This window comes from Myotis brandtii, unplaced genomic scaffold, assembly GCF_000412655.1.
Source record: "Myotis brandtii unplaced genomic scaffold, ASM41265v1 scaffold74, whole genome shotgun sequence".
In the NCBI taxonomy this organism is placed as follows: domain Eukaryota; kingdom Metazoa; phylum Chordata; class Mammalia; order Chiroptera; family Vespertilionidae; genus Myotis; species Myotis brandtii.
In genome coordinates this window covers 4,201,581-4,214,615 of record NW_005370944.1, presented here as the reverse complement: position 1 = coordinate 4,214,615, position 13,035 = coordinate 4,201,581, and the positions used below count along the sequence as shown (strand labels likewise).

Below are 13,035 nucleotides of genomic sequence, written 5' to 3'. Positions count from 1 at the left end.
AAAAAAATGGCAACAAACAAGTACCTATCAATAATAACTTTATTTTTTTTTAATATATATTTTATTGGTTTTTTACAGAGAGGACGGGAGACGGATAGAGAGTTAGAAACATTGATGAGAGAGAAACATCGAGCAGCTGCCTCCTGCACACTCCCCATTTGGGGATGTGCCCGCAACCAAGGTACATGCCCTTGACCGGAATCGAACCTGGGACCCTTGAGTCCGCAGGCCAATGCTCTATCCACTGAGCCAAACCAATCAGGGCAATAATAACTTTAAATGTAAATGGATTAAATGCCCCAATCAAAAAACAGAGTAGCTGAGTGGATAAGAAAACATGACCCATATATCTGCTGTCTACAGGAAACCAATCTCAGAACAAAGGACTCACACAGACTGATGGTAAAGAGATGCAAAATGGTTTTTCAGGTGAATGGAAATGAAAAAAAAGCTGGGTAGCAATATTTATATCTGACAAATTAGATCTCAAAGTGAAGGACATAACAAGAGATAAGAAAGGCCACTTCATAATACTAAAGGGAACAATCCAACATGAAGATATAACTCAGGTAAACATATACGCTCCCAATACAAGAGCACCCAAATACATAAAAAAACTTCTGGAGAATAACAAGGGAGAGATTTACAGCAATACAGTCATAGTAGGGGACTTTAAAACCCTACTAACACTACTGGACAAATCCTTTAAACAAAAAAATCAGAAAAGAAATATCAATCCCAAATGACACACTAGATCAGATGGAATTAATTGACATCTTCAGAACATTGCACCCCAAAGCCACAGAATATACATTCTTCTCAAGTGCACCTGGGTCATTTTCAAAGATAGACCATATATGGGGACACAGGCAAAGTCTCTGCAAATTCAAGAAGATAGAAATCATATTAGCATCTTCTCAGATCAAAATGGCAAACTAGAAACTAACTACAATAAAAACAATCAAAAAAATCAAACACCTGGAGGATAAATAGCATGCTATTAAACAATGATTGAGTTACCAGAGAGATCAAAGAAAAAATAAAAAGCATCATGGCAAAAAACAATAATGAAAACACAACAATCCAGTATTTATGGGACACAGTGAAAGCAGTCTTGAGAGTGAAGTTCATAGCTCTACAGGCCTACCTCAAAAAAAACAAGAAAAAATGGTAATAAATTATCTAACCCTACAAATCAGAGTTAGAAAGAGACCAACAAGAAAAGCCCAGAGTAAGCAAAAGGAAGGAAATAATAAAGATCAGAGTGGACATAAACAACATAGAGACCAAAAATACTATTAAAAAGGTCAACAAAACCAAGAACTGGTTCTTTGAAACAATAAACAAGATTGATGAGTCTCTAGCCAGGCTCACCAAGAATCAAAGAGAGAGGACCCAAATAAACAAAATCAGAAATTCTGATGATCTTGGATAAAAGGTTCTGTAATTATCAATTATATTAGTTTGATCTAATGTTTCATTTAAGGCTGATATTTCTTTATTGATTTTCTGTTTAGTTAATCTGTCTAGAGCTGTCAAAGGAGTATTAAGGTCTCCAACTATAATTGTATTTTGATCTGTTTCTCCTTTTAGTTCTGTGAATAGCTGTTTAATATATTCCGGTGCTCCCTGGTTGGGTGCATATATATTAAGAAATGTTATGTTTTCTTGATGTAGTGTTCCCTTTATCATTATAAAGTGTCCATCTTTGTCACTTGTTATCTTGAGATCTATTTTGTCAGATATAAGTATGGCTACACCTGCTTTTCTGTGGATGTTATTTGCTTGGAGAATAATTTCCCACCCTTTTACTTTGAATCTGCCTTTGTCTTTGCTGTTTACATGTATCTCTTTTAGGCAGCATATGGTTGGGTTTTGTTTTTTGACCCACTCTGCTACTCTGTGCCTCTTTACTGGTGAATTCAGACCATTTACATTTAGAATAATTATTGATGGCTTATCTGGCTTTTTTGATACCCCTCCAGCCAGAAAGGGGTGGGAGGAACTCCCTTGTTACTGCAAAGTGGAGGCAGAAGTCCAGGTTCTCCACTCAGCCTTCATTGGCATGTGAGAGGGAGCTCCTCATTACCAATGGATGGGGTGGGGAGTTCTGGCAGTCTCCACTGATACTGAAGTAGGTGACCTTGTTACCACTGAGCTATGGTAAAAGTCCTGCCTCTCCACTAGGCCTCCTCTAACATTGCACCCCAATCCTTGTTACAGACAAGTAGGGTGGCAGTCTGGGCTCCCTACTTGACCTTGGCTGGCATAGTTTGGGTGCAGGAGCATAGTTTTTTTCCTATGGTGTTTGGCTGGAATTGAGTGGTTATTATTTAAATGTTTTCTGTCTTGCTAGGTTATCCCTTTATTTGCCCTTTGGCTAGAGCAGCGGTTCTCAACCTGTGGGTCATGACCCCTTTGGGGGTCGAACAACCCTTTCACAGGGGTCGCCTAAGACCATCGGAAACCACATATATAATTATATATTGTTTTTGTGATTAATCACTATGCTAACTATAGACAGGATACCATGGTAGGTGCTGTCATATCTTCTCTAGCTCCTCATCTTTGAAGATATCTTCTTTCTGCTTATTACCCAATCTCTATTCCTAGAACCAATCCAAACTATATATAACAAGAAAGAATTTTAAAAGCTTATGTTATAAAGTGAGATTTGCTATCAAATCACATTTGCTGTTGGCCTAACTTTGACACTGGTAACCATTCTCAGGATTTTATTTCTCCTTTTTTTTTTACCAATATCTGAGTACTGCTTTGAATTGCTCTTACCAGTCTCTCACCAAAGAATAAATACTGCACTAGAACCAAAAACCTTGCTACTTGTTGATCACCAGCCACAATCCCTGTATTACAATTCCAAATGTTTGACTAAAATATTACTTAAAATGCCTGACTGAAATTTTCTCTGACCCTCATGACCTTCAAAATTACAACCTTTAGATACCACACTCAACATCCTGGTAGAATTTCCACTGAGTGAATCTAGTTCTGAATTAAGGTACTCTTCCCTTCTCCTGCCCCTTCTGCCAGGCTAACTCATTCCATTGAAGTTAATAAGCAACACCCAGGCATGTACAAAATAATAAACACTTTAAGGTCAGATAAACAAGAAAGAGGCATCCATTGCTCTCAGAGAACACCGCCACCTTATAATGGGCATAAACTAGTTAACAATTAACTTTCTGCTACAAAACTAAAAATAAACTATGTTAAGTAGAAACTGATGGAGTCAGACCATTTAACAAGGTTAAACTTCATGAGCTGGCACATGAATCAAGATTTTAAAGATGAGCAATATTTTAATAGAAAAAAGCAAGCTATTCATAATTGCAAAAAAAAAAACTGTAAACAACCAAGATATCCTTTAAGAGGTGAATGGATAAATAAACTAAGATATAGCTATACCATAATATAGCTATAATGGAATATTACCCAGCAATATAGAGAAATGAGCTATTGAGACAAGAAGCATGGATGAGTCTTAAATGCATATTGCTAAGTGAAACAAGTCAGTCTGAAAAGGCTACGTACTGTATGATTCCAATTATGCTACATTCTAGAAAGGGCAAATCTACAGTTAGTAAAAAGGTGAGTGGTTGCCAGGCATCAGTGGGGAAGGGGTTGATTAGGTGAAGGAGATTTTTAGGGCAGGGAAACTATTTTGTATGATACTGTTTAACAGAGGATACATGACATTATGCCTTTGTCGGAACCCATACAGCACAAAGAGTGAATCTTAATCTATACAAAGTTTTAGAAAATTATTTAAGGCACCGGGGGATCCTAGAAAAGAATTCAGACCATGACAAGAGAATCTGACTATATGACAAATATATGAAACAACCACAATGTTCAAGAAAGTGGGTGGGAAGAAAACTAATTCTGAAAATGAAGGAAGTCTATAAAACTAAAGGCAAAAGGAACTATGCTCTATAGCACTCTACTCTAGTTGACAAAGTCATTTCCCACAGAAGTATGGGTTAACAATTCTAATACTGTTATACATGTATACTAGAATTGAATAATTAATGAATGGAAGATGATGGGAGACAGGTTCCTCAATGTTAGAGTGGGAGTTTACATATAAGTAAGGGGAGAAGGCTAGACTGATACATGTGATAATGGATTAGTTAGAAACATTAGCAAACCTCATCTTTATATATATATATAGCTAGACAAAAATATTTGTAGATATATGAATACACTTAGGTTAGTATACATACATATATTTCCTTACTCTGTCATAGGAGAGAGCCTATGAAGAATGATATCCCTTTCAAAATGAATCTGGCAAGACGAGAAGTTAGCTGGGAAGCATGAGAAATCATCACTACAGAAAGAATCCTATATAATCCTATATAATAAAGTGCTAATATGCAAATGGGCATCACGCCCTCACGACGACACGCAATAATGGCTCAGACACTCAACACTGGGGAGAGAGGAATGGGGACCAGCCAGGCTGCGTCCTGGGAGAGGGACAAGCCGCACACCCCGTGGTCCCAGGCACGTGCGGCTGCGACCAGGCGAAGCCGCCCATCCACAGTCCCCTGCGGCTGTGGCTGGCCCAGGCAAAGCCGGCCCAGGTCCTGTGTGCCTGCAGTCAACCAGAGGGAAGGAAGCCCAAGTCCTGGGTGCCTGCGACTGGCTGGAGGAGGGAATTCTGGGTCCCGGGTGTGGGGTGAGGAAGAGGTGGTTAGGGGCGATCAGGCCAGCAGAGGAGCAGTTAGGGGCGACCAGGCCAGTAGGGGAGCAGTTAGGGGCAATCAGGCAGGCAGGCAGAGGTGGTTAGGTGCGATCAGGCAGGCAGAGGGGTTAGGGGCAATCAGGCAGGCAGGCAGGCAAGTGGTTAGGAGCCAGCAGTCCCAGATTGCAAGAGGTAGTAGGACATCCCCCGAGGGGTCCCGGATTGGAGAGGGTGCAGGCTGGGCTGAAGGGCCCAACCCCGTGTACGAATTTCGTGCACCGGGCCTCTAGTAAGGTAATAAAGACCTTGTTATGGAGAGAAGCATCGTAGGTTTCTATATAACTATGAAGAAAGAAAAACTAGTATCCTTTTCTCCCCATCCATCCAGGTACCCCATCTTCAAATAAAACAATCTAAACAAAGTCTTAACATGAGAAGAAATCTGAAATATAGAAGAAAAAGTAGTAAAGGCCTAGAATATTATGCCATCTTGAGTGAAATATTCATCCTATACAGCAAATTGAGGGATTATGGGTATCTAGGGCAAGAGGAGGCAGGGTAGAAAACCCAAATTTTCCAAACATTGTGGCACACGCAATAGCAAAATTTCCATCTTTTGGGCAAACACTATTAATAAAAAAGCATTAACCTATTTACCCCTACAAAACTTCCACAAAATAAAAACTGACAAGTTACCCAGAATTTAAAATGACAATTGAAAATGTAATCACTCACTTCTAATAATTCTGAGACAACAGGAAGAACTTCAGGATTACAGATATCTATGGAGTCATCCCGGTATGTCTTCTTTTTGTAACAGATATTACCCAAATGTAGTATTGCTGATAGAAGAGAGAAAATCCTGCAAAAATAAAATTACAAATTACAACTTGTTTCTGTGTATTCTCTAAGCTTATTTCATCCCAAAAATCATAATCAAGCAAATTAACTAGTACAAATAGTCTTCAGAAAATAAGAAGTATGGGAGTAATTAGAACTATAAAATTTATTGAGTGTTTACTACTTTAGTCATTGTGCAAAGTGCTTTAAAAAACCTTAACTTCAGTATTGTACCTACCACTTGTCAGAAAAGTTATCTGAAGGGGACATCTTGCTATTATCTGAATCTGCTGTAGTGTTTCAAAAGTCCATTCGTTCCTAAATGCTTTTCATCCTGACTGGAATGCCCTTTTCCTACACTGTCTATTTCAGATCTACTGAATAAGAATGTTTCATGCCTTGGAATCTGTATTTTTAACCACGTATCCTAGGTGATTTTTTTTAGTTAGTAGTTATCCTATGTAATAAAAGGCTAATATGCAAATAGACTGAATGGCAGAACAACCGAACAACCGGTCGCTATGACATGCATTGACCACCAGAGGGCGTGCGTGGAACATAGTGGGCGTCGGCTGCAGTGGGATGGTGGAGCAGGTGAGCAGGAGTGCCAGACCAAGGTGGGGCACCGGTCACTGTCATCGGTGCAAGCCACTGGTGGTTACTTAAAATTCTTTGCTCCCGCGTGTCGCAGTCCCGCCGGGTGCTTGCACCTGCTGCTGGCGCTGGCCCTACCTGCACCCGCTGCTGGCATTGGAGCCGCCGCTGGCACCCACTGCTAGCGCCCGGTACCAGGCCCAATCACTCAGCACCATCAGCAGGTACGAGCGGCAGCTACCGGCCCCAATCGCCCCTCAGGGCTTCTCCACCTCCTCCTGCTCCTGAGGGGAGATCCGGACAGCAGCTGCCGCTTGCACCCACTGTTGGCGCTGGCCACAATTGCTCCACGCCTTCAGCGGGTGCGAGCAGAGCTGGCGCCATCAGCATGTGGGAGCAGCGACAGCGGGAGCGGAGCTGCTGGCAGATAGGGAACCAGGGGCTACGGCAGAAGGGGCTGGGCAGGGGCACAGAGGGTGTGCCGAGACCAGCCCCTGTGCCTACCATAGCCTCCCGGCCCACAGTTCCTTTCAAGGTGCACGACTTTGTGCACTAGGCCCCTAGTCTATATATATAAAAGGCTAAGCGACTGTTCGACCTTTCAATCAGTAGCTATGACGTGCACTAGCCACTAGGGGGGCAGACGTTCAACACACAGGTATGGAAACATGGAACACACTGATGAATCTGAGGGAAGCGGGGAGAAGGGAGGGTGAGAAGAGATTAACCAAAGATCTTTTATGCATACTAGAGGCCCGGTGGGGTCTCTTGGCCTGGCCTACAGGGATCAGGCTAAAACCGGCAGTCTGACATCCCCCAAGGCATCCTGGATTGCAAGAGGGCGCAGGCCAAGCTGAGAAACCCCACAAGTGCACAAATCTGTGCACCAGACCTCTAGTATTTAAGAAAGCCTTTCCTACATGTATTACATGATCTCACTTATATTTGGAATCTAATGAACAAATTAAACTGATGAACAAAAGAGACCCAGAGACATTGAAGCATGCAATACACTGACATATTTCAGAGGGGAGGGGTAAGGAGAGATGAACCAATGAACTTATATGTATACGAGAGGCCTGGTGCATGAAATTCATGTACTTGGGTGGAGGGTCCCTCAGCCTGGCCTGTGCCCTCTCGCAGTCCGGTAGCCCTCGGGGGATGTCCAAATGTCACGGGATCAAGCCGAAACCGGCTCTGTGACATCCCCCAAGGGGTCCCGGATTGCAAGAGGCTGCAGGCCAGGCCAAGGGACCCCACCAGTACACGACTGGGGCTGGGGAGGGACACGAGAGGTTGGCTAGCCGGGGAGGGACCGCGGGAGGGCTCTAGGGCATGTTCGGCCCATCTCGCTCAGTTCCGATCAGCCGGACCCCAGCAGCAAGCTAACCTACCAGTTGGAAGTTGGAGCGTCTGCCCCCTGGGGGTCAGTGCACATCATAGCAACTGGTCGACCAGTTGACTGTCTGCCCCCTGGTGGTCAGTGCATGTCATAGCGAATGGTCAACTGGTCTATTGTCTCCCCCTGGAGGTCAGTGCATGTCATAGCGAGCGGTTGAGAGACCTTAGCATATCATTAGCATATTACGCTTTGATTGGTTGAATGGATGACCGGACACTTAGCATATTAGGCTTTTATTATGTAGGATATGCATGGCCCATGGACAGACAATAGTGTGCAGGAAGGCCCAGGAAGGTGACTGGAACAAGGTAGAGGAGCCCAATGGGATATCTGTAATACTTTCAACGATAAAGATAAATTTTTTTTTTAAAAAAAGGCTTTCCTACATCATATGATGGTACCCTTGATAAATGTTTTTTTTAAAACAGCCTGAGGCCATTGGGGTACATTATCTAATATCAGGCCCCAACTGTGAGACATTTACATCTAGACTCTCCCTTTTGTCTTCCCCCCGCACCCTCCAGTCTTTGAGGAACACATGCCCCTCTTCCAGTCAGCAAACTAATCCCTCCACTTGCGCTCTCCATCCCATGAACTCCAGTTTGCTGGGATACATTATTATACTTTTTTTGTATCACTCACCTAAACCTATAAGAATTTTTAATCAAAATAATCTCATGTTCACTTCTCTCTTACTTTAAAAAACCCATCCTAGATTCCACATCTTCTTCCTCCCCTTCACAAACAATCATACTAATAAGGACTGACTTATAAATCCTTGTCTTTACTTTGTCATCCCTTTTTACAATCACATTCTGGCATCTAAAATGTCTCATAGAGGTTACCAAGGACTTCCATGTAACTAAGAAAAGCATATTATTCCTTAACTTACCTGACATCTCAAAGGCATTTAACACAACTGACCATCTAAAACTGAACACAACTCTATCTAAAAGCCATTCCTGAAAATTCGGATATATACATATATTTGTGCCTTGACCACTTTATTTCTTTAGGATAAATTTGTCCTTACTTATGAAATTTACACTATGTGTTTTACTAAAATTAGGAAGTATTCTAAATAAATAAAGATACTTCTTTAGGGACCTATAGCTATATTTTTAGAGGTCCTGAGTCAACATCTAATTTATAGGTCTAATTTCTTAAATAATTAAAAATGTTTAATGATTCAAACAAAAAACAAGTCAATTATAAAGGACTAAGTCATAAAGTTAGACTGGGTTAAATTAAAGAGGAAACTTAGTATCAAGTGAAATATTATAAAAATAAACAGAAGTCAAAAGATATACAAACAGTAATTACTGAGCCATTTTTTAAAAAAATTTTTTATTGATTTCACAGAGAGGAAGGGAAAAGGATAGAGAGATAGAAACATCAATAAAAGAGAAACATCCATCGGCTGCCTCCTGCACACCCCCTTTGGGGATTGAGCCCGAAACCCCGAAACCCCGGCATGTGCCCCGACCGAGAATCAAACTGTAACCTCCAGGTTCATGGGCTGACGCTCAAACACCACGCCACACCAGCCAGGCCTGAGCCATTTTTAAAAACTGTTTTTGCAGTAGTTTCTATGGTTGGTAATTACATTGTTTCAGAACTTTGGGTTCAAAAATCAGCACATTAATGTTTCCTCATACACAAATATGTAATGCATAGACTCCAGGAATAAGAAACATCATATAAGCAAATCAATATACTATAATTCAATATAAAAAAGATTAATAAATATAAATAAGAGTCCCTGTTCTCAAAAAGCTTATAATCTTCCATTTGGAGATAACAATAACCATACTATAAGGCAGGATACCTAAAAACAAAGAAGCAGAAACAATGTACAGTTAAAGGAAATCTCATTAAAAAGGTTTGGCTCAGTGGATAGAGTGTTGGACAGCATACTGAAGGGTTCCAGATTCTATTCTGGTCAAGGGCACATGCCTGGGTTACAGGTTCTCCCTAGTAGGGGGGTGTGCAGGAGGCAGCCGATCAATGATTCTCTCTCATCATTGATGTTTCTCTCTCTCTCTCCCTCTCTTTCCTCTCTCTCTAAAAATCAATAAACTTTTTTTTAAATTAGTAATGTTACAATTATTTTTCTGGTGAGAGTCAAGGTTATTTGTGTCTTTAATTTGAAATAGTTTATGTTATGTATCGCTTACTTCATCTTTATCTCAACCTTTTTACATTTTATTTTAGTTCAACGTATTTAATAAACAAAATGTTTAGTACAAATAGTACAGACATTACTTTAAAGAGTAAATATATGGAAATTATGTTTTACTGATAGGTATGTGAGCTTTAATAAGATTAGAGATCAATGATATAGAAAATAAAAAACTATAAAAATAGTGTTATAAAGCAACAGTGTTTACATAAGGTTCATGAAGAGGCTTCAGGGACACCAGAAACTCTTGCACTTATATGCAAATGTTTATAAATATAAATTGTACAGGAAGAAGAGCTCCTGGGCTTTCAACTGATTTTCAAAATATCTCAAAGAATTTTTGACAAAAAAACAATTCAAAACAAGTCTTTTAGAAAAATAAATTTTCTAAGCCACACCTAAGAAGGAAAAGGCACTAAACAAGGACTATAATAAAAGTGTCTCAAAGGACCAAGAAAGAGGAATTCTTAAATACACATCATAATTTGTTCTCTGTTCAAGGTATAAAAACAATAAATAAACTCACTGTCTTTGTGTCTTGGGAAGAAATCCTACCATTTCCATGGCCAGTTGTAAGCGTTCAAAGTCATGCTTCAAATCCTCCCCCTCCACTGTGAAGCAATCCTGTTTATTAAAAAAAAAAATTAAAAAGAGAGGGGGAAATAAAAATTACCTGTTGAAAACTAACATAAGCCACTCAGAAATATAGTAATTTTAGATAAGTACACCTACACATAAAAATTGGAGCTGGTAAAATACTTAGACAAATTCATTATACCTCTAATCTTATGCAAACTAAACACATAGTACTTACCAAAATACCATAAAGTTACGTTGTTTTCTCCCTTTCACAATCAACAAGGCAAGAATCTCAAAAGTAACTTATGATAGCAATTTTTACTTTGAGTGGTTCAGAAGAATTTTAAAGACCCAAAGCATTCAAAAGACCTCAATTACACAAATGAGTGCAAATTATTCAACAAATCCTAATATATAAAAACCCTGGGTCCATCATGACCGGAGGCTTGACCAACTGGAAGTCAGACCTGCAGTCAGCGTTGGGTTGCCGTGGCGACCCAGCACTGACTGCTGAGGGGGCTGCGAATCAGGCCCAGAGAGAGGCCTGAAGAGAGAAGCAGGGTCTGATCTGTAGCCTGTGTGGCAGCTGTTGATCAGCACTTGCCTCTCTCTTTCTCTCCTGGCTGGACCAGCAGCTGCGCCTCCATTTCTCTCCAGGCCACCACCGGGGCTGCTGATCAGCCCCGCCTTTCTGATCAGGCCCCGTTGATAGGCCCAGAGACGCTGACTGGCATAGAAACCAACCAATCAGAACCAAATATGGGTCAACTGTGAGGAGCCAATGGCTGCCTAGGAGGCAGAGCTTTTGACGCTGACTGGCATAGAAACCAACCAATCAGAACCAAATTGGCCTGCAGAGGAGGGCAGTTAGGGGCAAGATCAGGCCAGCAGGGGAGGGTAGTTGGGGCAAGATTAGGTCAGCAGGGGAGGGCCGTTGGGGGCAAGATTAGGCCGGCAGGGGAGGGCAGTTGGGGGCGAGATAAGGCCAGCAGGGGAGGGTAGTTAGGGGTGATCAGGCAGGCAGAGGCAGTTGAGGGCAAGATTAGGCTGGCAGGGGAAAGCAGTTGGGGGCAAAATCAGGTCAGCAGGGGAGGGCAGTTAGGGGCGATCAGGCAGGCAGGCAGGTGAGCGGTTAGGAGCCAGCAGTCCCAGATTTCGAGAGGGATGTACGATTGGAGAGGGTGCAGGCTGGGCTGAGGGGACCCCCCACCCCCGCACGATTTTTGTGCACCGGGCCACTAGTATTTAATAAATGCCTACTCATCAGCAAGTCACTGAACTAGATCCTGGGACACAAAAATAAATTTTAGAAGAGGCAATAATTTAATTGAGAAGTGGAGTGTAGATTTGTATGATACAAAAATGTTCATATTATATCAATTCAGATATATAATAAATGGCTCCAAATAAAATAATATAAATATGATAATCAATCAGCAAAAGAAAACAGTGTACACTACCAGATAAAAAATATTACTTTTTCAGAGTAACCATTCTCCTTCAGTTCCCCCCAAAACATTAACATTGTACACTTAAGTCCTTTTTTTAAAGTTATTTTACTATGTTTCTTTTATTATTTTAAATGTGTTTATTGATTTTAGAGAGAGAGGAAGGGAAAGGGACAGAGAGAAACATCAATCAGGATCAGCTACTTCCTGCATGCCCCCTACTGGGGAGTGAGCCCACAACCTGGGCAAGTCCCCTAACCAGGAATCTAACCTACGACCTCTCAGTGTATGGGGCAAATGAGCCACACCAGCCAGGGCTGTACACTTAAGTCTATACATTCCTTTATTGTATGTTCTCAGAGTCCATTACATTTACATAGTCAAAAACATCCTTCCACGTATTTATGTTTGTAATGCCTATCCAAAGGCATGTTGTATCAAACATTCAGTAAATTGTTATCTGCTGTATTTAATTCATTATTTCCAGCATCAAGTCAGCAAAGAAGAAAGTGGGTAATTATTGAAATAAATATATAATCATTGAATTATTAAATAAATACTGAATTGAATGAAACACTCCTTTGTGAGAAATGAAGTGCTCATTTATTTTTTTTTAAGTATCAAGCATCTATAATGTATAATATGCTTCAGATACTGAAAGAATGAGTTACTGAATACATCGCAATATACTTTAAATTTTTAAATACACTTCAATAAGAATTCTTTCTGAGAATCCATGCATTTTCTGCCTATAACATTTTTGGTAAGCAATTTTAAGACACATTTAAGACAATGTCCTACTCACTAAAAAATTTTAACACATTTTTACCTACAGTAAAACTTTTTAAAATGCTCTTGCTTCTTTCCTCCAAGACCCCAAACATCTCATTTATTTTATGAGTTAATAAACATTTCTCTATAACCAGTAAGGGGGGTGAGGGGTTCTGTGCTTCCACTTGAGTAAACCAAATGATATAGCAATGATTCTCATAATTTATAGTCTTCTTGTCTGTTCCCAAAGGAATATTACAATCCTATCTAATAATAGACAAACATGGTAATTGACCGTATCTTCGCTACACCTCCCATTGGCTAATAAGCGTGATATGCAAATTAGCCGCCAACAAAGATGGCAGCTAATTTGCATACTGCGGGCAGACCCCCAGCGGACACACACACACACGCACACACACACACACACACCCCTCCTGCTCCGAGCCTCTGCTGCCAGACTGTGGCCGTCAGTAGGACATCCACTGAGGGCTCCCAGACTGAGGGGCAG

At 40.9% G+C, this 13,035-nt stretch overlaps 1 protein-coding gene across 10 annotated transcripts in view; it reads right to left on the bottom strand.

Moving 5' to 3' along the window:
• MYO9A (myosin IXA) overlaps positions 1-13,035 on the bottom strand; it is a 423,504-nt gene that overhangs the window by 259,091 nt on the left and 151,378 nt on the right. For all 10 annotated transcript variants that reach the window (XM_014530413.1, XM_014530418.1, XM_014530420.1 and 7 more), the window contains exons 7-8: positions 10,253-10,350; positions 5,444-5,570 (exon numbers count right to left, since the gene is read on the bottom strand). In XM_014530413.1, the coding sequence (XP_014385899.1) occupies positions 5,444-5,570; positions 10,253-10,350 (225 nt within the window). The remainder of the gene's footprint in view (positions 1-5,443; positions 5,571-10,252; positions 10,351-13,035) is intronic.